The 24,015-nt window shown below is 42.0% G+C and overlaps 1 protein-coding gene across 5 annotated transcripts in view; it reads left to right on the top strand.

The window, feature by feature from the left end:
- Nucleotides 1-24,015, top strand: part of LOC122566125 (protein outspread) — a 213,651-nt gene that overhangs the window by 184,914 nt on the left and 4,722 nt on the right. For 3 of the 5 annotated variants that reach the window (XM_043722895.1, XM_043722894.1, XM_043722896.1), the window contains 12 exons: nucleotides 2,750-2,938; nucleotides 8,887-8,959; nucleotides 9,446-9,988; nucleotides 16,104-16,276; nucleotides 16,697-16,837; nucleotides 16,948-17,109; nucleotides 17,835-18,007; nucleotides 18,168-19,123; nucleotides 19,217-19,373; nucleotides 19,458-22,313; nucleotides 22,464-22,752; nucleotides 23,595-23,991. In XM_043722895.1, the coding sequence (XP_043578830.1) occupies nucleotides 2,750-2,938; nucleotides 8,887-8,959; nucleotides 9,446-9,988; nucleotides 16,104-16,276; nucleotides 16,697-16,837; nucleotides 16,948-17,109; nucleotides 17,835-18,007; nucleotides 18,168-19,123; nucleotides 19,217-19,373; nucleotides 19,458-22,313; nucleotides 22,464-22,752; nucleotides 23,595-23,991 (6,109 nt within the window). The remainder of the gene's footprint in view (nucleotides 1-2,749; nucleotides 2,939-8,886; nucleotides 8,960-9,445; nucleotides 9,989-16,103; nucleotides 16,277-16,696; nucleotides 16,838-16,947; nucleotides 17,110-17,834; nucleotides 18,008-18,167; nucleotides 19,124-19,216; nucleotides 19,374-19,457; nucleotides 22,314-22,463; nucleotides 22,753-23,594; nucleotides 23,992-24,015) is intronic. The other 2 variants (XM_043722898.1, XM_043722899.1) reach the window with 1 other exon arrangement.

The raw sequence follows: 24,015 nt of genomic DNA, 5'->3' as shown, positions 1-24,015 counted from the left end.
TATTGCTGTTCGGATTCTCGATACTCTCAGGCGTATAATTATTCCACAGACTTATCAGAAACAGCATCCTCCTCGATGCTAACATTCAAAGAACATCCAATCGTTCGATAACCTAAATAACGCGATTAATGAGAGCAGTCACACATCCCTGGTTACCAATCACTCGTATCATCTCAGCAAGATATCCGTTGAAAAAGTTTGCGCAACCTGTAATAATTCATCCACATGTTACTCGAGTTAAAAAATCGAAATATCCGTAGCAATTCGAAACTTTTCCTCTTAGATTCTTGGCAAATAGCAACTTTAGGCAATCCAAATGTAAAAAATAAAAAAGTCTAGTTGAAAAGATTCTCGCTATTTTTTTGCATCGACAAATCAAACTAGCTGGCGCACAGCGAGATAATATACGTACGGAAATGTTCAACAGCATTATTTTTGTACACAAATCACGTTCAGTTCAGTTAATTGGTTATTTTTATGTAGAATAAGCAAGACAATTTTTTTAATAAACAATACATGTACACAGTTGGTCACAATGGTATTCGGTTGTATTATTCTATTTTATTAGATTATTTATGTATCGATCATTTCTAGGAAATCGTACAATTATTGTTCTATTCCGCAGTGATATAAAAATCGATCGTTCGTAAATGAGATAAGATCTATAGTAATGTAGTATCGATTGTTTAAGAGATATCGGATGAACCATAAACAATGTTGCGAGAAAACCTAAATGCCGACGGGCCAAAAGGGTCTGGAAACTACAATGGACCGAGCGACCCATCAATGTGTGGTCGATCCTTTGGTCAAATGGTTACGCGGAAAAAAGGCCTAGTGACTATGGACGGTTGCAGAACAGGTACATGGTGGGGCTATGAGAAAAGACAAAGGGATGCTTAAGGGAAAAAGACGAATTGCCAGTCAGTCGTGAGTTGAGAAGTCAGAGCGTTGTCAGCGTTGTCGAGGAGGATGGTCCGCGTGAAAGGGAGCGTTGGTACCGTGGTGACGAGAATTGTAAATTAATTATTTGATTGTTATTTAATTCTTAGTTGTAGCACACTACTGTATTTAGTTCACATTAAATAACCATCGTTTCCTGTTTAATCCATTCTAAATAAATACATAAATCCTACAGTATATCATTAGTATATTTCAAGAACTGATCATGAAACGCTTAAGCGATACTCTTATAATCAACTACTACATCTTCAGGGTTCACTTGCACAAAAAGTAAAGAAGACAAAATGCTTCGTTTCTTGATAAAGTTAATTCGATTTATCGCTATTCCAATCGATTAATCCTTCCTGGAAACGAATCGGAATTATCAAAATCGTCTATCGATCAACTTTTCGACATGAATATCATACTGTAGACAAGTTACCTAGCACCGAGTTGTCTCCAAGTGGAAATGACCTCGCAATCGTCAGTTTTGTTTTACGAGGCGAGAATTGGCAGTAATCGCGACGTTATTCCACGGGAAGTGACGCTTTTACGACTGGCAGAATAGTGAAGCCGATGGGAAACCTACGTTTCCGGTCCGTGGCGGCCGAAATCGGCGACAAAGTGGCAATGGCTGGACTTTACTCGTTCCACCTTGCCACGCTGTCACGCGGTTTTTACCGTCGCCTGTATACGGCGCACTAAATTATCCTGTTTGCAATAAAACGCGTTGCGGGACGCGCGTACGCCACGGTGAACAAATAAACGCGAAATTACGGTGAAACCTGGTTCTCTGCTCTGATCGTCTGTCTTTCTCGGTCGTTTAGCTTTGGCTCGATACACTGGCTCGCGATACCAGTCGAAAACGAACGGTAAAAAGCTTGGATGTTTAGCTTGGACGTTTCCTGGTAGTTGCTCGATCGATTAAGAAGAGAACACCGTTGTTTAATTCGCTGTTTTGTCAAAGAGAAACCGGCTACGCTTCAGCATATGACTTATTGTAATATTTAGCTACTTTGTTAGTTTATCTTCGCGGTTTAAAGATCGAATCTCTAAAAAATTCTGTTAGAAAATCTGAGACTTTTCAAATTATTGATTTAATAAGACTTTAATGCGTCCATACTTGTGAGTTACTATTGGGTTATGCGTTTAAAAAAGGCCAAAAGTTTCTAAATATCCGATAGAGTTAAGTAAAATCTTTTCACGTTACAATTATTAAGACGCTAGACAGATTGGAATCAGGCATGTTTTATTTCGTTGAGGAATTAATATGTTTCAAGGACCATTCGCAACTCGCCCGTTTAATTTCCAATTATTGCTCACTGATTTAAGTTAATTAAACTAAAGCAGATCCTCTTAAGCATTATCGAGCGTACTTCCACCTGACCTTTAGAGAGCGCTCTTAATCGAAACAAAGTGGAGCAGCTGATTCGAGGCTGTGGAAAACGTTCAATGAAACCCTTAATTGAACCATCCAAGCCACTGACAGTTCCTCGAAATATCGCCGCATTTACATACGATCAATGGCCGATCGACGTTTTAATTGCTTCCTATCGATGGAGAACGAACGTTGCTCCAGATAGTGATTAAATTGCATCTCAATTGACCCGGTTGGCATTTCTGTGTTTCTAGGTCTTCGTCGCGCGTTCTTGAGAAATAGAACGTTTCGTGGTCGCGTTGTTCGTTATTAAACGATTAACATTATTCGATTAAATCAGCGGCTGGTCGTCGAATCGAAATTGCCAGCTGCTAGACGAATATAAAAGAGATTTATAGATGATTAACGAGTTACGTGACGTTTCTGTTGCAGCCAGAGACGGTTCCTCAAGCGAGGATCGACATGACCCGCGTGTTGGAGGTCGCTGCAGCCGAAGACATCACTGGACATCCGTACAGCCTCGCGATCACCGCGCCGGAAGGAGTTACCTTCGTAAAAGGCACGTGCCGCGAGGAAACCAGATGGTGGGCTGATGTGCTGCAAGTCTACTCGAGGAACAAGGTTCGCTTCAAAAATATATTACACGTAATACGAGCGTTGGCTGATTTATACTAGTCGTTTTACACAATGCGATTCGAATGCAACACTTTTAGCCCAAATGTATCGAGTTGCTTCTAATTCCATAATGAAATTGGTCACTGAAATTGGTAAATTTGAAAGTAGGAAATACAAAATTACCTGCATAATGGAAACAGAATATCGTATTCTTTATGTTAGAACTACCAAATAGTCAAAATGACCAATTAATAGTTTCTCTCTTCGAACTTTATGGTTTTTCCGAATATATTGAATTGGCGACTAAGTGATTGATTTTTGTCATTGGGTGCCAATCTAATAGTTCTATTATGTAATTACAATTACACTCGTGGAACGAACGTTTGTTCGACAAAATCGAAATCTATTTAGACGAAATTAAAACTACCGGGCTATTGCAAATTATAGATGATGCAGTAGTATGAACATGCATTGTTTCTGATGCAAACCCCTCAATTTATATATACCAAAGAATGTTCAGTGTTTTAAGGAACGAAAACAGAAGGATCTTTCTGAAGCGACTAAAATTCTATCGGAAATTTCGGTGGAGCTACATTTAATTGCCATCGAATGGTAAATAAGCCGGGGTGGGTTGGAGAAGCGGCGAATCGCGAATTACACGTTTCACGAGCCGCGTGGCGCAACGCGAAAAAGAAGTGACGCTGACACGACGGGACCGCTGTCATTCGTTGATTGCGGTGCTCGCATAATCATTACTACATCCTTCTGCGTCATACTTGTTACGCGTGCAGTAATACCAGTCGCGTCGACTTGTCTCACCGGCGGAAATAGCTTTAATAATCACACGCTCGAAACTACGTTCGCGTTCTCGCGGCAAACGAATCGCGACAAACGTGTCCGCCCGCGGATTTTCCGCGCCTCGACCTACGCGAATTCCTCTATCCTGTCTTTCCCAATCAAAACAGGAGAGGTCCTTCGTCGTTATTAAAATTTTTTTTTTGCCTTTCATATAACGATGTTTCTTCCGCAGTGAGTAATTGTCATGTTTTTAAACTCTCTGACCAATGTAGGTAACGCTATTATTTTGAAATAACTGCAGAAACCTAAGCCCATCTTTGTTCCGTGGCATATTCAATTCGAAGAACATAATCATTATTTCAGTTTCTGTAGTATAATTTTAACTAAGAACGTGAAAAATACACACGAAACGTACATACGGTACGTGTAATTTTCAAGTCACGTGGCATTCTAAAGGGCTAAGGTAGCTAATTATGGCTTTGTTAACGATAGTATGAAACGTTTTGATCGGGCTGTTTAACGACTGGGTAGATTCAAAAGCGGGCTGAAAGTTCTCTTATTAGCGATTTAATGGTTGACTCTAATAGGAGCACGTTATTCTTATTAAAGGATTGTTTTTACTTCAATTCCTTTTGATTTCAAATAATCGAATGTTTTAGTACCGATTTAATGGACAACCTTCTTCCACTACGTATCTTTCTAATTGCAGACCTCTCGGAAGCGGTACCTGTTCAGTGGTACTCTAACTCCCAGTTTATCCCTATTACGATAAATTCTTAGTAATGAAATTATCTCGATAGAGTTTCCAACACTCTAATTACGTTTGCAATTTATTACTATACGTATATATACCCGCCAATCAATCGTTTAATCGGACGATAAATCCACGACAGTCCTTAGTCTTATCTTCTCACTGTACTCAACTTCGTCTCTATTATAATAAATTTTCATTAACGAATTTATCTCGATGGAATTTCCAATATTCCAATTACTATAGGTATCCAGTTAATCGACCTATCAACTTGCCGATTAATCCTCAACCCTTATTCTTATCTTCACGATATTCTCAAATTTATCTCTATTATAATAAATCCTTATCAATGAAATTCTCGTCTTATTCACGCCTTGTTATTATACCCAACTATCTTATTTCCAATACCCTAATTACCGATTATAATTTACGAGTATCTCGATGATCGATCTACCTGCCCATCTGCAACCCTTTTACGCGCCAAACAAAAATCCCACCAACTCTACTCTCTTTTTCAACAGTCCATCCAACAATCGCAACCGTATCGATACTTCACCATAGCAATCGAGCAACACGTATATAACTCGGATAGACCACTACAGACATCTAATTCTCGGTTATCGTCGGAGAATCGGCGCGGCGGTTCGAGCTCGTGCAGTTAATCTGGACGCGGAACGGGCGAAAGCAGACGACAGGTAAACGAGGCGGGCACGGGAAAGAGATGAGAAAAGAAACGAGTCTGACAAAAGTGCGATAATGCTCGATCATTAGCGCGCGCTGTCGCCGCGTCACGCTCGTTACTGCGCGAAATAATGCCGCGTTGAGCAAAACTGCACCGTAGCCAAGCGTCGATTGCCGCTTTTCTGCGATTCACTCGATCGTTCCGCGTGCCTCGCCAGAGTTCTTCGCCGGTTTCTTATCGTCGTTCGAGGGAATAGAGCCGATTATGCTCGTGACCGGCTGGTAACAGCGCAACAATGCCGGATGATCGCCGGTTGTTTGTTAATCCGTGAACAGCGACGATTCAATCCGATTCTCGAACGGATCGAGAGGGAGGTCAGGCACTGACAGGTATTCAGAGCGGATTCACGAGCGTGATGGGGGATTGCTTTGGTGTTGAGATTGATTCAATTAATTTTAATTGCGCGTGATTCGACGCCGAACCACTGTGGGTGTGTGTCGAGGGATTTGTTTTGGGGGGACGATGTTTGGGAGATGTGAATTTATCGATTCGAGTTTTTCAAGCAATTATAGAACTCAGACTGTCGATTTTTATATTTGCATTGTCGACTTTAGCTGTAACTTTGGTTCTACTTGTGACGATGTTATTAGGTTGTCCGAAAAGTTTCTTTCGTTTCATAAGTGAAATAACAGGTGCACGACATTTTTTATTTTATATTATTTTATGGATTTACGTGTAATCCATTTTGTAGTAATAGAATAAAACGGATCAAATATAATTCAATAAAATATAAAACAAAAAATGTTGTGCATCTACTACTTCCTTATAAAACGAAAGGAACTTTTCGGACAACCTGATACAACGATGAATGTTCGTACGACGAAAGAATTGCACGTTCAACTGTATTATGCTTCGCAAGAATAATTATGGAATTAAAATGGAACGACACTTTTTTTTACCAATCGTTCTCCAAATTTTTCCTCTCCGTTTAATGTCATATCTATTTCAGTCCTTTGACTGTCTTGAATGATCGCCGCGCGAACGTTCAAACTTGTTCTTCGCTACGGCGAATATTTGAGAACGCGGGTATCGATGAATTAACGCCGACGTCGAAACAGTAAAAGAGCCTGGTCGATGTTATCTACCGTGTGATCTACGCGTTTCGCGATCGCCCGATAGATCAAGGCGCCCGTTCGAGAATCGTGTAGCCTGTCGTCGGGAGACCGTCATTTTGCCACGTTACTTAGGCTCTCGACAATGGCGCGTTGTGCAACAAATGATCGATGGTAGAGTAGCTTCTCCTCAACGAGATAAAAATCAGACGAGGCTTTTAAACGTACGAATTATTCTTATAGTTGTTCGCCTGTGTGCGAATTTCGAGAAATATTTAGACTCGTGATTGGCGATACGAATATTCTTAACTTTGAATATCTCGTATCATGGAAATTGAAAGGATAAAGATACTTTGGCAAAGCTCAACTATGATATGATCGATGCTATTAATTTCTTATGATACCGCGTAACGGGAAACGCAATCTTTGTTTTAATTGGAAACCTAGGAGCTAACAATTTGGAATCTTCGATCCCTTCTGATTAGAAAATTTTTTAATAGAAGATTTGATAGAAGATCTTTTAATCGTCGGAAGAAGAATTACTTTTACTTCAGTTAGAAAGCTAGAAGCTAACAATTGCTGTAAATACGTAGGTTTGTTAACGTTAGAAGAATCAACGGTAACGAAATCAAATGAAACAGCGACGAACAGATAAAATCAGGTTTAAAAAACATAATCACATTCACGTAACATCTAAGCTACATGGTTATTGCAGAACGTAAAGTAAAAAGATCGATCGATCATCGATCACGATTGGAAATTACCAACAAAATATCAATCGTATCTGCCATCTAAATACGACCTCAACACCAATGACCCATCGGTATCCTGTAAGGGGCATCTTTCGATTATAAGATCGTCGCCAATGTGGCGTCGCGATCGATCGATCGTCCCTGGCGTATTGTTCGCATCAAATCCGTTACGCAAGAAATGATCGATCGGCAAATGGAAACGGCTCGTCGTTGCGCGGACCTGCAGCTTGGTGTAGACGTACGATTACGTTTAAGAGGCCAAGGCGACATATACGTACGCCAACACGATCGTACAAGCTGGTGAACGCGCGTAGGAAACGGGCCTCTTATTTCCTCTCTTCGCTGATCGCCTCTCGTAAAGGCAGCTCCAGTCCTTTGATACGAAATAAAATGTTGCACGACGTCTATTTCGCGTTTCGATGGCAAAAAAAATCGCTAAGTCACCTGTCCGATTGTTAAATCGAGTAAGGCTTCGGTTAATTCAGCGAAATGTTTCGAAGGTTGAGAGGAAAGTAGATTGGAAAGAGTAAGTGACAGGGAGATTGGTTTCTTTGATCGTTTCTATTATTTGATCGAGTATTCGTATTTGATATTTCGAAAGGATCGATTATCGGGATATTAAGGATCGTCGTGTAGGAGATTTCTGAGACGAGAAAAGGATTGCTTTCTGTGGGATTTATTTTCCCAAGATTGTCTAGTTATTAGCTTCTTGCATAATTGCATTAATATTGTTGGCAGGATTTTAGAAGCGTCAATAAATTTGGTAACAATCAAATCGATAGAATTTTACGAATTACGTAAAATTGTAAAAATATTTCGTACAGTGGAAGTCTGTAATCCATAATTTGTTAATCATCGGTTCATTAATATTTCTAAGTAGTAAATTACTTTAACAAGATCCAAATATCTAATTGTAATTATTGTTCAACTCTTTATTACGGTGATCATATATTGTATCAATTCGAATATCATTGTAGAAAGTTTATTCAAATTATACTTTACATTGGCATTATTTCATCTTTGTCTTACCGTAAAGATTACGCTCACATTTTACTACTTTTTTTCATTCGCAAGATTAATCTAAAAACTATTTCCTGCGCAAGATCGTATTAACGAATCCCTCCAACTTCTTTATCATAATCGAAACTACCCCGATAAGCATACATACGCGTTGAAATCCTCTTCCTCTATCGAAAGATCCAGTCTCTAAGAAGATCTTGCTTCAGTAGGGCCGATTGAATCGTCCGTGTTCGCATTTGTCTGGCATTGGCCGGTACACGGGCCGCGGACTTATGAATTATGCACGGCGAGAAGAGCGTATTCCTCGCGGAATATTATCAGGCTCGCTGTTATCTGCCGTTATTGCGGCCGCCTACCGCGACCTGGTCGCGCACACGCCTGCCCTCGTACCGTCGCCCACGTACAAATTCTACGACATTCCACCATGGAGTCGCGACGTCCGTCTGACTCGCGAGAAGATAACAATCATTTTTTTAGCGATTTTTAATCGACGCAAGTGTGCCCTTTATACGCGGTGAGAAAATACGCCAATACTTGAAGGATCGGTCGACGCCGAAGTCTTAGTATTCTCTTCTTTCTTTATTATTATTGAACTTCCAAAAAAAATTCCTTACGAAGAGTTTATCGTTTTAAATCAACTGCTACGTAAAGTTCTTACATTATAAATGTACCATTCCTTCAGGTACATGAGACTTTAAACTTAGACTTTAGACTTAGAAAGCTGAAATTTGTAAATTTAACGTTGACCGATCGATGTCGATGAAATGATTCGGTCGTGGGTGGTCGATTGTCGAAGAATTAGAGAACAAACGGTTAATCGAAGTTGAAATAACTTTCAGGGTCGACATAAGAGGAACGCGACGTTCCCCGGTGGACAGACTACCATTCTTCAAGTCACTCCAACGATCAGAAGTAAGTAATTGATAATGTTTTTTTTTTATCAGAGTTCGAATTGATCGGTCCGTACAAGCTAAGTTGCGAAATACGTTTTGCTTATGGCAGACGCTTGATACGTTTTTATTTTCAATGGAGCGGTTAATTAAATTCGAGAGTTCGACGATGTTAAATGAATGTTCTGCCGCGCCACTTAAGAATAAATTAAATGCAGATTGCTCCTTTAGAGAATAATTAATCGACTGTCATCGATCTTTAAATTAATTTTCTTTGTACGAAATTACGAAGATACTATTAAGATACTAAAATATTGCCATTCGAGATATTATTACACTCCCGTTCTGTATCACGCGATAAAAATCCAATCTCTGTCCCATCATTCAACCACCTAGACTCGATAGAGTCTGAAAGTTGAATAACTCTGGATCGATGCCAAAGATGAAACCCAGACTAGCGTTAAGTCAATCGAAATCTTATCTAACACCAAAACTACTCCGTTTTCAGGCAATACACCGAATCCTCCGCGACCACGTTTCAACAGCTGTCGTTCAGAGCCGCGCAGCAACACATGGATCCCAGAAACGAGCGTCTCTTCCGACCTCTGTCCTCCAGTGTTCTCTTCCACATCATCTTTGGTAACCAACAGCGTGGTAACCACCACCAGCAATGCAACGATGAGCAATGGGAACGTGGAAACCAACAACGACCATCGAACGAGCAACCTGTCGCCTCTAAGAACCAGCACACCTCTCGAGAACGGTGGTTCCACGTATCTATCCTCCGTCTCAACCACTTCGTCGATGAACGGAAGCGTGTCCAGCACTGTGTATTCAACCACGTCGACGCCAACGACCGTGTCAAGCAGCAGTTCCTTGACAGAGAAGCCACCGATCGTACCCAACGAGGGTAGATCGAGCTACAGGGATCAACCAGCGAGCAGCGCGTCCCCTCCGACCAGGGACAAGCTTCGAGCGGAGGACAAGGCCAGACGCAGGATGAATCAGCACGGAGAACGAGCCGGGACAGCCTGCACCGGCGAGAAACTAGGTCGGTATACTCGAATATGTCGGTGGCCTTGGTTTCGCGATGCCCGTCGGAGATGCGAATTGACGCCGGGACTGGCTTAGGCCCGCTGCAAATGATCCATGGATCGCGATCACGTTGTTTTCAGGCTTTGTAGGATTTTCTGAGCGAGCCATTTTTTCGAACCGTACAATGTGGCAAGTTTATAATTTTTTCTTCCTTTTTTTTTTTTTTTTGGCGATGCAATGCATACGAGCATATGGTATGCAAATTTGTGCTAAGGTAATTGCATCTAATATCGTCTGTCAAGTTTCGAGCAAGAAGGTAGGAAACATCTTTGTATGAAACTAGTCTCAAACGAAAGAGATATTATTTGCGTTTCGTGTACGTAAAATACCGATTTTTACCAGCGCCTTCTTTTTCAGAATATTACGATAGCGAACGGTATTAGGGGCACTTACCCTGTCAAAAATTGCTGAAGAATTTTTAACGAGGCAAATGAACGTTCTTAAGGCTCTTTAGTAACGAACGGGTAAATTTGATATTTTTGAATGATTTTTTTTCTAGAACATAGCCGAAGCATAGAATCTCCAAGTGAACTAAAAAGCACAGAATAGTCTGTAAATCTAAACTTGTGTTTATTCCGCTGATCAACCTGACAAACACGGTGAGTCAGACCTAGGAACATCTGGCTGGATCGTCATTTACAGTCGTTACTCGTCGAAATCGTTTTAACAAGATACGACGGCATCTTTTATTCATCCCACCGCCGATTGCGTAGTTTTATTCATGGTCCAATCGAGCAGAAGCTTTAATCCCTGTAATTGGCACAGCAGGATCGTTAACGACATCTAAATATAGTTAAACGATTACTGAAATTGCTAATTGACGTCGGTGTAAAATAATAGAAAATTTATACGATAATTATATATCGAATTATTCGTACCGTGGTTTCTCCTTTTTTACAGTCTCACTCCCATAAAACTCTATCGTAAATTATTTTTCTCCTCCTTATTTAAGTGCTTATGAATCGGTTTTACGCGAGTTTAATTGCCACGTTATTAGGTCGTGCACCTAGAGAGAAATTTTACTGCGTTGCCCGATCGCAAAGCGGATCTGCTGACGCGATTCGGCTTTAAACCAACAATACAACGTCCCATTGAATCGCACGAGGAAACTGGGTCGTCGACGACTATTCTTCTCTTCGACGATGATTCGCGCGACCGCGTTAAATCGTACCTGACCCATTTTCCCTCGTGACAATTGACGGCATAAACAAAACAGTTAGCGCGTGTCCACGCAACAGAGAACCGTCCGTGTGAAAATCCAGCCGATTCTATCCGCACGAATTTATTCGTCCCTGGCAGTCATTTATCTGCTCTATCGTACAGTGCAATCTCGATGGGAAGCTTCGCTACCGTTTGTGTTTTAATGACAGGAAGCGTAGCTCGACGAGAATCTGGGATCGAAAGCTCGCGATATACGAACAAGGTCAAAAGTAGTGTGCATTTCTGATTAAATCGCGTAAGACACGCAATCACGACGTGTTTCACAAAATCTTTCATAGAAAGGGAGTGTTTTGTAGAATCTTACGATCGAAAGAATTTTTGCGCCAAGCAAGCAGTTCCTATTTTCAGTATCGAGATATTGTTTCAAACTGGAGATCATTTTTAATGCTAGAAAAAGACGTTTGAGTCGAAAATGACGAAAAGAACGCAGGATGAGCGAAGGAGCTCTGAAATAAAAATTGAAACGGTATAGACAAATGTAATCGATAATTTAAAGTCTTGGAATGGGAGAGCAAAATCAAAGTTAAAATGAAATTTTCATAGGAGAAAATCGACGCGACCGAATATTATACGAGAAATGGTTAATGTTGTTATTATAGGTGCATGGTTATTAAGGTACAAACGACGAACTAACTATTCCCCTTGTTACTTTCACTTTTACTTGGAACATCCAACGATTCTCTAATAACACAAGAAACACAGGACATTCGTTCTAATGCTGGAACCTGTATCGAAGAAACGCAACGAAGCAGAGAAATCGTAGCCACGTGAGCGCCAGGGGGAATCATATCGCGATTAAAGGCTCGTAGCTCACTGAAAACGACAGGCTAACTTATCGTCGATTGGAAAGCACGTAGGAGATACCGATGGTGGGAACAACATAGAGAAAATCCCCTCGCTCGTTTAATTGGAATCCCCTATCACGTTCGAGGGAGCCTCCACGAGTTGCTGATTAATTTCGCTAACAATTTTCGCCCGCCGCGTCGTTATCGAGGACAGAGACACTCTTTGGTCGAGTGTTCGCCAACTTCAAACACGGAGCGGGTGTTTTGTCTGCCGATTAAATTCCATGACAATTTTTCTGTGAAGCTTTATTTGCTTAAAAGGCTTCTCGTACTGTATCCTCCTCCGTATCAATTTATTTTGCGATTTTAAGGTAATATCGAATATTTTCCCTTCTTGCGAGAATATAATCATTGTATTTTTAAAGACATTTGTAAGGTGACAAAATCTTTCGAATCTCAAGCAACGGAACGTGTACTTTCAATAACACGATATTTCGTTAGAAATATTCCTCTTGTATTAAAATATTTAAGACCTTCTGTGTTTGCTAAAGCGAGTTTACTATTACTATAACTCAATAGCATGATCTTATACGAAGGAGATTTCATTGCAAGCCGTAATTTAGAATATCCAACGTGGTATTATAAAACCTGCGATTGATGATTTCATATAAAAGGCAATAACAATATCCTCGCGTTTGATCATTATGCACAAAAGAGGCGTTAAATCATATTTGATGATAGAAATTCATCGATCCAGCCGATTCGAAGCGCTGCGACTGTCCTTTTTTCCGTCCATTTAGTTACAATGATCAAGAAGGATCATAAGCTATTAACGTCAGAGACGGCATAGGGCTCTTTATGGTCAGTTTAACAGCTTCAACTGTGTATTTACTCGCCTCAATAAATTCTGCAAATTTCTTGATGTTTAGGATAGAAGATTATCCCAAGTTTACGATACGGACAGCACACCTGCTATTTTCGACAAGTTCGAATTTGTTCACATTGCACATTATAAAGTTTACATTCGGACCACGTGGACGACTTAATTCGCATTTCGAGCGCTCGTCGGCTCCCTACAATGGCAAACAACGTGTCATAAACTTTGACAATAGTTGACAAGTCGACAATAGACCACGCGACGATGTCACTAACGGGACGTTACGCTGCGAACCCTCGACGAGAAACGCACAACTTGCGAGATGCCCACGACATTTCGACAGTCGCATGATCGAACAGATATAAATTCTCACCTGACAGAAAACGTTGACGAAAACACATCACGTAGACTGACACCTGGAATATAGGCACCAGTCAACACAAGTTAGAGAATAAGACACTTCGAAATAAACGTTCAAGAAAATCACTATCGTACTGGAACTCTTAATCAACGCTTCACCTTGAGCGTTAATATCGTTCAAGGTTCGCGACCCCACCGAACAGTTACGATTTCAGCGATCGCCAACTGGTTGAAAGGTCGCAACACTTAACTTCTTTACTCACACGCTAGTTTGTGACGGAACGTGTCTCTATTTTTATCGCAGTACTCGCGCCTCTCTATGATCGTATATTTTTCGTTAATCTTGCCGAATAAACAAACGAATAAACGAAGAAGCGTGGCGCCTTGTTTTAATCGATAGAAGAAGAACACAAGTGAATTTTTCGTCGATTGCATGGAGAACCGGTTGCGGCAAACGGTGTATCCTTTTCTAAAAATCGTGCAATCGCCTCGCGTTAACTGCGCGTGCTTTACACCGTTAGCCGCTGCAATTTGTTCACGCATCATTATCGAATTAGCTTCTTGCGGTCGGTTTATTAGCGTATCCCAACGTGAAAAAGCCTAATTCCGTTCGAACGCGCATGGACAACGATATCTTTCAGCTGTCTGCTTGACGATGAACTTGTCTCGATGGTTCGCCGTTTAGGGCGAAGAAGGTTCAACTAGTAACGGTGTGTCGAAGGTTTAGAACACGGGGCTTCAGACTTGGAAGCCTGAAAACTGGCGTTCTCGAGGAATCATTGGGATAATTGATAGTTTAAGAGATTAGTAGGTTCTTGGAATTGGGTCACTTGAGAATTCTGATGGTAAAGGCTTTTGCTTTATAGGTTTTGGGATTTGATTTTATTTGTTTTATAGGTTTTGTAGTCGATCTTTGTAACAATGTTTCTTTGTAATTATTTACGTATCTCTATGCAATATGTCTTTTACATTCGCAAGATTTTCACGATGTTTTCGTACTAACAAAGAAACACTTCGAATCTGGGCGTGTCAGTTTCAACAGGGCTTCCAGGATTAAATCGCTTTTTTAATTCTATTGATAGCGGAAATACATATTTTCTGACGTTTCCACGAGAAAAGATGTAACGCATAAAATTAATTAACTTGTCTACATCGAAGGGATGAAAGTAGCCGTTTGTAAAATTTAGTTCCTAATCGAAGCTGAGTTCTGATGAGGCAAAATTTAAATATATTTATCATAGCTATTCTTAATCGAAGTTGAATCTTCTTAAAGATGCTCGTGCTTACGTTTGCTCAATAGATCAGACAACAAGAAATGAAACTAGACAGCTTAATGGATACTTCATAAATAAACAAGATAAACAGGCATATTCTACTTTGATTCAACCGGTTGAGTGAATTATTAATCAGCAATGTTATTTCTTGCAACCTAAATTCATCGATCGACATTATCTCCTATTAGCTTAATGACTCCGAACAAACATGATAGACACGTCAATACGGAAATTCGTCATTAAACGGTGAATCAACCGATTGACAGGAAAAAAGATTAAGCAATACGTTCTTCGTCGAACGAAGAATCTGGCGTTCGAGATTTATAAGGGTTTAACCGGCATAGTTAGCTTCGATTCCAAAGGATTCGCCTGGTGTGATTACGTTTCCCGTTCGTTGCGTAATTGCGTGTGCACAATCTACGAGAAAATCTACCGGTTCTCCTCGCCGCGTGCTTCGTGATCTCTGCTCTCCCGTCTGATCCGTAGATTTCATTTAGATTGGCGTCCAACGAACGTCCAGGAACCCGTTGCCCAGCTTCACCAGTGATACCTGAGATTTATGTCGATCGCCGATTGTCCAAAGATATCCACGAAATACTTGGGAAGATACACTTAGCGAATTTTTTTATAACAGAGTAAAAGTCAGGATTGCTGCCGCGCAATCTAAAATCTCCACCTGCATACATTTTTTAATTTTATTCGTCCGAATAATTGAGCGATCGATACGAATAATCGGCGAGTATTGAGAAATTCTTACCTTTCCGATCATCTTTATGGAACATTTTTCCTGAATATTGTACTCAATTATATCGTACAAATGTTTGTATTCAAGAAATATTTATTTCCGCTTGTCTAAAACTTAGAAGAATCTGATTTATTTTATTGCTCAAATTCCTACGGGGAAATTTTCTACGGAAAATTTTCTCTAGACATCGGATTTGATATCGTAAGAATCTTTGTTTATTGTTTCACCAAAGTGGAATATCTCCGTCGCTCGCTACATGTAAAATCTTCCATCGAGCGATGAATCACTGGAAGCCAATTTTCCCCGAAACTGCCCCATTGTTTCCACCCTGTCAAAACGTCATGCTCTCTAACGTCAACAGCAACGAAGAGAGGTAGCTGGCAGAAAACTGTTATTAGCATAGTAATGGCGGTTAGAATTCGATGGGTGATGGGTCGATAGAAACGCGGATAAACGAGGGCGATAAGCGTTCTCGCCTGGTCGTTGACGTGAAAGGGGGACTGGGTTATTAATTAGTCGGCAGTCAATTAACCGAGCGATCGTCTGGCCTTGGCAACATCGCCACATGCTAAAGATTTTACTCCGACTGAAAAGAACTTAATTCGTTAAGTCGAAGACGAACATTTTCGATAACGGCCAGCCAGAGAGCGATAGAAGCCCGGAAACGCGTTTCTCGCTGTTGCTGCTACGTTGCTGCTTGATCATGACCATTATGCGACTAGCCTGTCATTATCGTCTTGTAACGGGAGATGCGGAATGACTCTATCGAATAGAGCAGAAAATGGTGAACGATTCGACGTATGCTTCAGACGATGACGCCTGTCGAAGAATCCTCCTGGAGCACGAGAGGGAACGAGAGGGAAAATTGCGGGATATTGCTGCCTCTTTGACCCAGCCACGCGTCAGGAGGATCAAACCGAGAACGTCCGAACCAACTAGGGACGTGGTGGATGCAGCTAACGCGGCGTATCAGGACAAATTCGTGAGTCTCGAGTTTCTATACCTGTTGAAGGATTTGGGGTTGTCATTTTGCATCGTCATTCGTTATGGGTTTTCTTTTTTAAGATTTCAAAGGAAGCATTACTCTGGTATATTAGTCAAGAGTAGGCTTTAAAATATAAACTAGATCCGAAAGAAAAATATACTACCATTCAAAGTATAGAGTACAGGACAGGGCTCAAAAGATATAGATTAAGGTTCAAAGAAAGATACATTGCTCAAAATAGAGAATGTAGAATATAATTCAGAATCTAGGATAGGATTCAATGAAAAGTATAAAGGATGTAAAATCTCTAGTCTAACTTAATGACGATTAAATCCTCATGACTCTAAATAACTTCGATATAGATGTCTTTTACAAGCAGTCAGAATAATAGAAATTCATCGTTAATATCATATATAGATCAGAGGTGACCCAGACGGATGTGGCCTGGACATTTCGGGGATAAGATATTCTCCCACGTCTGAACTGAGGGTTGATCTGCCTGCCGAGGATTTATTAAACATCAAGAAAGGCTGGCTAATGAAGCAAGGATTGAACAAGGTATATGACAAACGTGAATGAACAAGGTCACAAACGTGACAATTTCTCGTGTAACCTTACGGTAGCATCGAATGTAGGTTAATATACGTAACGAATGGTGTATTCTTCAGGAATGGAACAAGCATTGGTTCGTGTTGCGCGGTTGCGGTCTCATGTACTACCGTGATCCTTGCGCGGAAGATAAGGGTATCATGGACGGTGTCATAGATCTGAATACCGTTACCGCCGTCACGCCCCTTCAAGTCGCAAGAAATTATGGATTCCAGACCGTGGTGAGTGTGACCGGCGGATTTGCACGCGGTGATTTACGGTAATTAACATTCCGCACGAAAGAAAGAATCGGTCAACGGAAATCCAGTTGCAGACCTTACGGGAGCTGCAATTTTCATCGTTTTCTTTTTCATCCTCGTAAAGGCAGATACGATACAAAACGAGTTGGCTTACATTGTCTACTAGCTGGACCGACTTTTGAGCGTCTGGTAGCTTCGCGAGATGTTCATAACGATTCATAATGTTTCATAACGACAAGTATCGTTCTGAGATCGAAACAAAAACCAAATATTCCTCCAATTACGTGGCTTCGATATGGACAAAATATGTCCACGAGTTGATATTTGTCGAACAGCGTTTGGAATATGCAGCAACGACAAGCAACAAAAGTTCCTTGTTGCTTCAGCGAGGACGTAACGTAACATTGAAGAATCGTTGAATTAGATCGTCGAAAACTATAATTAACTATAGATCTGCCGGAGGCTGGTTGGTCAATTGGATCGCCGGAATTAACTTCCGTGGCGGGAGTGGCTGGAAAAAGTCGCTAACTCAATTTCACGCTAGAACAGATCTTGAAACTCTTCGTTTATTCGTGTCACTGATCTCTGTCATCCGTTGTATCCTGCTGTTTGGCCCACATAGACGATAACGTTTCAGTTACCTGCTTTCATATTGCTCTGTTTTATCCGATGATTTGCTCTAGTCCGGTTGTTGCGCGTTTTTCAAGGCCTGGGATGATCGAGGATCTACCGTGCTGTCCGCGGTCACCGCAGGTATACGAGCCAGTTGGATGTCGGCCATTCGGAGGGCTGCCAATTTGCCGGATCCTGACAGTAGCAACGATTCTCTGGCCGTTTGTCAAGATGGACAGCAAGATAACACGCCTCAATCACCTACTGCGTAAGTCAAGAGAAATATAATTGATTAAATAAGGGAAAAAGATTCGTATGAACTTCTTAGAAGCCAAACTGATTAGCTCCACTGTTTGTAAAATTTTTCCAAGCGTTTCCCATAGTTTGAAGCGCTTTGAAATTTATTCAAGTCCACATTTGAATTTTAGATCCATTACGGACCGTGAGAGAGACTCGGTTGTTCCATCGACCTCGGTCACGCCACGCTCAGTCCTATTCTCTTCGGACGAGGAGTATCGAACAGCATCCGAGGGTGGCAGAAGAGAATCCGGTGATTGGTCAGAAGTCCCAGTGTCACCACCTCTCGTAAGAAACGGCGATTGGCCCAGTGGACTGAAGGGATCGAGCTGGTCAGACTCAGCAAACCACGAATGGTCAGAATTACCCCCGTCACCACCGTTGACAAGAACAGCTCTATCCCGAGTAAAAGCACGGTCCAGATCAAGCTCCAGGTCTAGAGTCTACAAGAGAAGCTGTAGCTCCCCTTTAAGCTCAAGAAGAAGTACGTTGGACAGCGTGAGGTCGGAAGATCTAATGATGGCTTGCTGCGAACTTGGAGAAGACGAGGACCAACATAATGGGCACATGCAGAACAATAGTTGCCTCTCGAGCGCCAACGAGAGTCCCTTGATCGTAGAATTGTTGGAGAATCAGGTGTCGATGTTGCGCGATCAGTTGGATCAAAATCAATCCCACCCAAGCACGCTACTAGTCATTATCGAGCGTCAAGAAAATGAAATAGAGAGTCTGAAGTCGCAGCTGAACGCGGCGAGAGCGGATGTTGCTAGTGCGGAGAAGGAGTTGTCTAGGTTGAGACAGCAGAAGGCTGAAGCTTCTATTAGGGAGAAACAGGTCGATGAACTGTTGAATACCATCCAGAGAACAGAGCAACAGAGAAACAAGGATTTAGAGGACTTGGAGAAGATGAAGAAGATGTACAACAGAGACAAAGAGGTGTTGGAGTGCAAATTGCTGGAGACAGAGGCTATTCTTAGGGAGACGAGTGAACGGTGCGAGATGCTTACTAAGGAGTTGGCATCGAGTCATAGAACCGTTGAGCATTTGCAATCGGAGGTTACTTCATTGAGTAACAGATTGTCTCAAGGTATGTTGAATTTGAAATAAAAGTGTTGTGGTGTTAATATCATTCATTACAATGTCATTATATGTTTTATACATTTATCGTGTTGTTATGTAGGAATAGACGAAAACGAGCGTTTATATAGCAAAGTTCGAGAATTGGAAGATAAAGGGGGACTATCTTCTTCAAGGGAGCGCGGGAGAAGCTTCGACTCTCTCAGTGACTTAACGAATATTGAGTTAGACCTGGATTTTAATACTCTTGATAAGGAAAGGTAATAAAGATATATCTGAAATTGTTGTATATAGCTGCAAGTAGTTTGAAAATCATATATATCTTTTGCATCTTTTATCCGTAGAATCGTGGAAGAATACGACGAACTGAGAAGCCGCTTTGAGAAAGCTATCCTGGAGATACGCGCGATGCGCAAGGAACTCCGTGAAGCGCACGCGATACAGGACGCACTGGAGCTAGAGATCTTCGCTCACAAGCAGGACGCAGCGAGTGTCAGCGAGACGAACCAGGCCCAGCTGCAGTTAATGGCAGCTAGGATTCAAGATTTGACGAACAAGCTTGCAGCTAGCGAGAAACAAGTGAGAACGTTGAAGCAGAAGTTGACTAAAGCTGAAAGTAGAGATAAAAGAAGATCGCTGTCGTTGAAGGGCCGTGAGTCCTTCCAGATCTCGCAAGAGATGGAGGACAAACTGTTGGATCTGGAGAACAAGATCTGTGCTATAGAACGCGGAAAAGGTACCAGTGCGCCAGTATCAACTGGATGCAGCTCGAAGGAGTCGAGTCCTAACCCAAAGAAGGAGAAGAGAAGGGACGGAAAGAGTCTGGATCGTACTAGATTAAGAAGAAAATCGCTAGATAGTGCAACTAGTTCCGAACCGATGAAAGTGTTGATCAGACTCAGCACTTTAGAGACGAAAGTGGCGAACGTTACAGAAAATATGGCGAGTGACGCTGAGAAAGACTCCAGCGAGTGTAGCGAGATCAGTGCATCCTCCACCAGCGAAGTTTCATTGGAGATCATCGCGAGGTTAAGGAAATTAGAGAGGGTGGTGTCGAAGTCGAAGAGGAGGCTGGAGAAGTGTTTAGGTTCGACACAGGCGGAGGATAAAGCGGAGAAGTGTTTGCGCGAGGTAAACGACATCCTGGACTCGTGTTTAGAATGTAAGAAAAATCAAGCTAGCGCTCAAGTGACCGAGTCAGTAGGCGTAGTGGTATCTAGACTAGAGACTATACTTAAAGATAAATTGAGCGAACTCACGAAGAGACGGCAGACGCTCGAGCAGAACGGCCAACTAAACGACAGAGAGAAGATGAAGCTGGTCGCGGAGAGAGTGGCGTTCGAGTTCGTCGTTCTGAGACAGATCAAGTGCGCGATCGGCCGGACATTCGACCGGAGTGCCGTTCTCAGTGAATTGGTCGAAACTAGTCAGCTTGCCTCAAGCTTAATGCGTAAGATTCACGGAACTAAGCCCAAAACGTACCAAAACACCAGTTACATTCAGTATCTTACTAGAGTGTTAGCGAATAAGTTAGTACTAGTAGGTGGCGTGGCCGCGACGGAGACGACGACCAAGGAGGTGTCCGCAGCTCGTAACGAGAGCTTGAACTTCCTGCTGCAAAAACAACGCGAGGTGAACGAGATCGTACGGAAATATAAAGAAACGAAGTTGAGACAGCTCGCAGAAGCACTGGCCGCCGAAACGTTGAGTATGTCCGAGCAAGAGGATTTGAACAAACATCAGGTGACCAACTCGAATAAAAAATTACTGGAAGATCGACGAATTCGCGAAGCGTGGGCGTTGGCTCAAGAAACGGTCAGCAAAGAGTTGGTACAAGCTGAAGTGTCTCATGTGATCGTGCGTTGCGGCCAAATGTACGAACAGAACATCACGAGCATCACCGATGCGTGTCTCAACTTTGAGGGCGCGGAGAACGTAACGTTGGAATCTTGGATCGATGCCGCGCAGGTCAGACTCCGTCAAGAGATGGAACTTTCTACTCGCGAGCTATCCGACGTATACGAGGAATGCCTTCATCAGCTGAAGAAGAATAAGTCGACGATGGTTGAATCGAAGTACGAGTCCCGGCAGTTGTTAACAGAATACGCGGACGTGATCGCGCACAAAGCTTTAATAGACGCCAGAATCGGGCTTCTTCAGGAGAATACGAGACAATTGACGATCTTCCCTGGGGAGACTTTCGTATCTAGTCTAATCCGAAACGACGACGTCCTTTCAAGTCTGCTAGAAGCGGACGACTACGAGTTCCAAAGCAATCCGATTCTCGACGCGGAGTACAGTTACCTTTATCAACAGTTTAGCAAGGACTGCGAGGAAAGGATATCCGGTTCAAAGCGTGCTTCGAAGGATCAGATAAAGAACGTTGGCCAGAGTTTGCACTACCTAGAAGAAGACTTAGTTGAATTGAACAAACGCGTCCGAGGCAAATTAAGCGAGAATAACGAAAATACCCTGTGGCCTACGAAGTCGCCGACGGTTACCATCACCGACTGGTCGAGCGTGTGCGAAAAATGCTCGGAATTGCGCAAGCAAATCAAGAAGCTGAGCGACTACATGAATAGCGTGACTTGCAAACAGTGTGGCCAATTGCAAGAAACCATCGATAGGATAACAGCCGAGCATAATCAAGAGTTGGAGACATTGAAGCGCAACCAGGAGAGGGATTTGATGGACATCAAAGGTGAACTGGACAATCAGAGACAATCTCTAACATCTCAGTACGAACAGGAAGCGGCCAGTCTGCGAGAAAAGGCGAGGAAATTAGAACATAGACTGAACGCTATGGACTCTGAGCACTCTGCTCACGTGAACGAACTTAGAGCAGCTTATCAACGATCCATGAGCGCGGAATTGGACACAGATGCGGAAACAAGAAAGAGATATAAAGAAGAGATCAAGCAATTGCGAGCGTTGTGTGAGAAAGGTTTGCTGGCAATGGAGAATTCTCATAGACGCATTATTTCTGAGATGGAAGAGAAACATCGACAGGAATTGGAAAATTTGAGGGTAGAGAAAGAGCAGGCATTATCAGAAGAGACTCAGGCCACTCTGGCGGCTCTTGATGCTATGAGAAAGGCGCACGAACACGAAGTGCAGAAGGAAATAGCTAAGTTTAAGCAGGAATTTATTAAACAAATGCAGGCACGCGAGGACATTGGCGTGCTTCATAAAGAACACGAGTATGTAATTAATTCCTATTCTATACGCAATCTATGCATTTTTATATCTCTAAATTTTATATTTCTAAATAATCGATGAATTAATCATGATGATATATATTTTTTAATTTAGATATCTCTGACTATTAAATAACGTTTATCAATTTATAGGGAAGAGATGGAGGAGATAAAGCAGGAAATTCTTTCGTTATCTGCAAAATATTCCTCTAAGTGTGTGGAGTCTGCGGCCCTGGAGGAAAAAGTAGGATCCCTTACCAAACAACTTGCTCAAGCGCAACAGCACATCATGCAACTAGACGCGAGAAACAAACAGCTGAGGGCACATTTGGTATTAGAAACGAACGATAGTACGATCAATGACAGTATGCAAATGTTGAGGAGCAAGGACAACGAGATTGTCGAGCCGAGGGAGGAAATTCATCGACTACAACAGTTGAAGGTAAACTTTTGATAGCTCTCGTCGCCATGAACGTGCCCCATTTACAGCGTAGATGTGGTTAACAAAAATGTACGATACTAAATTAATTAACTCCGCCGCAGTTACATGTTATGGCGCCCAACCCTTTCGAATGTTTCGAGCAAGCGCTTCTAGATAACGAAAAAGAACTGACAATTGTAAATAAATAGTAGTCATAAGCTAAAGATGAAGTTAGGTACAGAAAAGCTTTTGTGTGCGCAGGCTTTAACCGTTCGCGAATATTTAATCCTCGATTGGTAGGCAAGAAATAAAAAGATATTTTAACCCCATGCTTATTAAGATCTTTTCGTTCATTCAATGAATTTTGTTCCTCGAAAGATCGCTTATAATATATTGATTTATTCGTATAAGATATATACAAATGTATAGTAAATTAATTGAGTGCCTTTTTCAAACAAAATTAAAATCTCATTCATATATCACGCAATTATAAACTTGATCATCAAAGACATATCTACTTTCTGTATATCTTTTCCAATCTAAAGGCATAATATAAAGGCACTAGATTAATTGAAGCACTTAACATAACACTAAAATTGCTGCCATCCTACCAGTAACCAAAAAAAGTAAATACATTTTACCCCTAAAATAATGATTTAATATTTTACGATACGTAACGATAGCAGATATTCAAGATCCTTATTAGGAGCAGCGTTGACGGAGGTTTTACTGTACCTATCTGACCGATCGTGAGTAGCCCATAATTGATTGCCCCGGCGCGCATCGATCTCCAACGATCGTGTTAACCCACCCCCATATACCAGCCGCACTGACGCATTATATTTTCGATATTTCACTAACAGCATGGGGAGGCTCCTCGTGATACGTCCGGTGTGTCATCGAAATCTCCGTCGCTAAGCTACTCGCCGCAGCGTGCCCGGAGTAGTCACGAGCCGCTGCTCAGAGCGGCGAGCAGCGAGGAGCAGAGAACGACCGGCGAACGGCCGAGAAGCTCGCTGTCCACGTTGCAAAAGAGCACGCAGGACAAGCAGGCCGCGTTCTCGTACAAGCTTGAACGCGTTAAGTCAGTGTCGTTGCCTTACTCGAGTAACTTGGTTAGGCCGGGCAGTAGTTCTGGCGTGCCGTCGCACGATAGGAAAGAGGTGAGCTTAGGGCAAAAGGGCCAGGAGCGTAACGGCCTGGCATCGCCGCTTTGGGACAGCCTGAGACCAAGGACCGGACTGCCCCATCAGTATCAAGGTACAGAAGAAAGGTGAAATGGGA

The sequence above is a fragment of the Bombus pyrosoma genome, linkage group LG3 (assembly GCF_014825855.1).
Source record: "Bombus pyrosoma isolate SC7728 linkage group LG3, ASM1482585v1, whole genome shotgun sequence".
Lineage (NCBI taxonomy): Eukaryota > Metazoa > Arthropoda > Insecta > Hymenoptera > Apidae > Bombus > Bombus pyrosoma.
The sequence above is the reverse complement of the archived record's forward strand: the minus strand, read 5'-3'. Positions and strand labels throughout refer to the sequence as shown.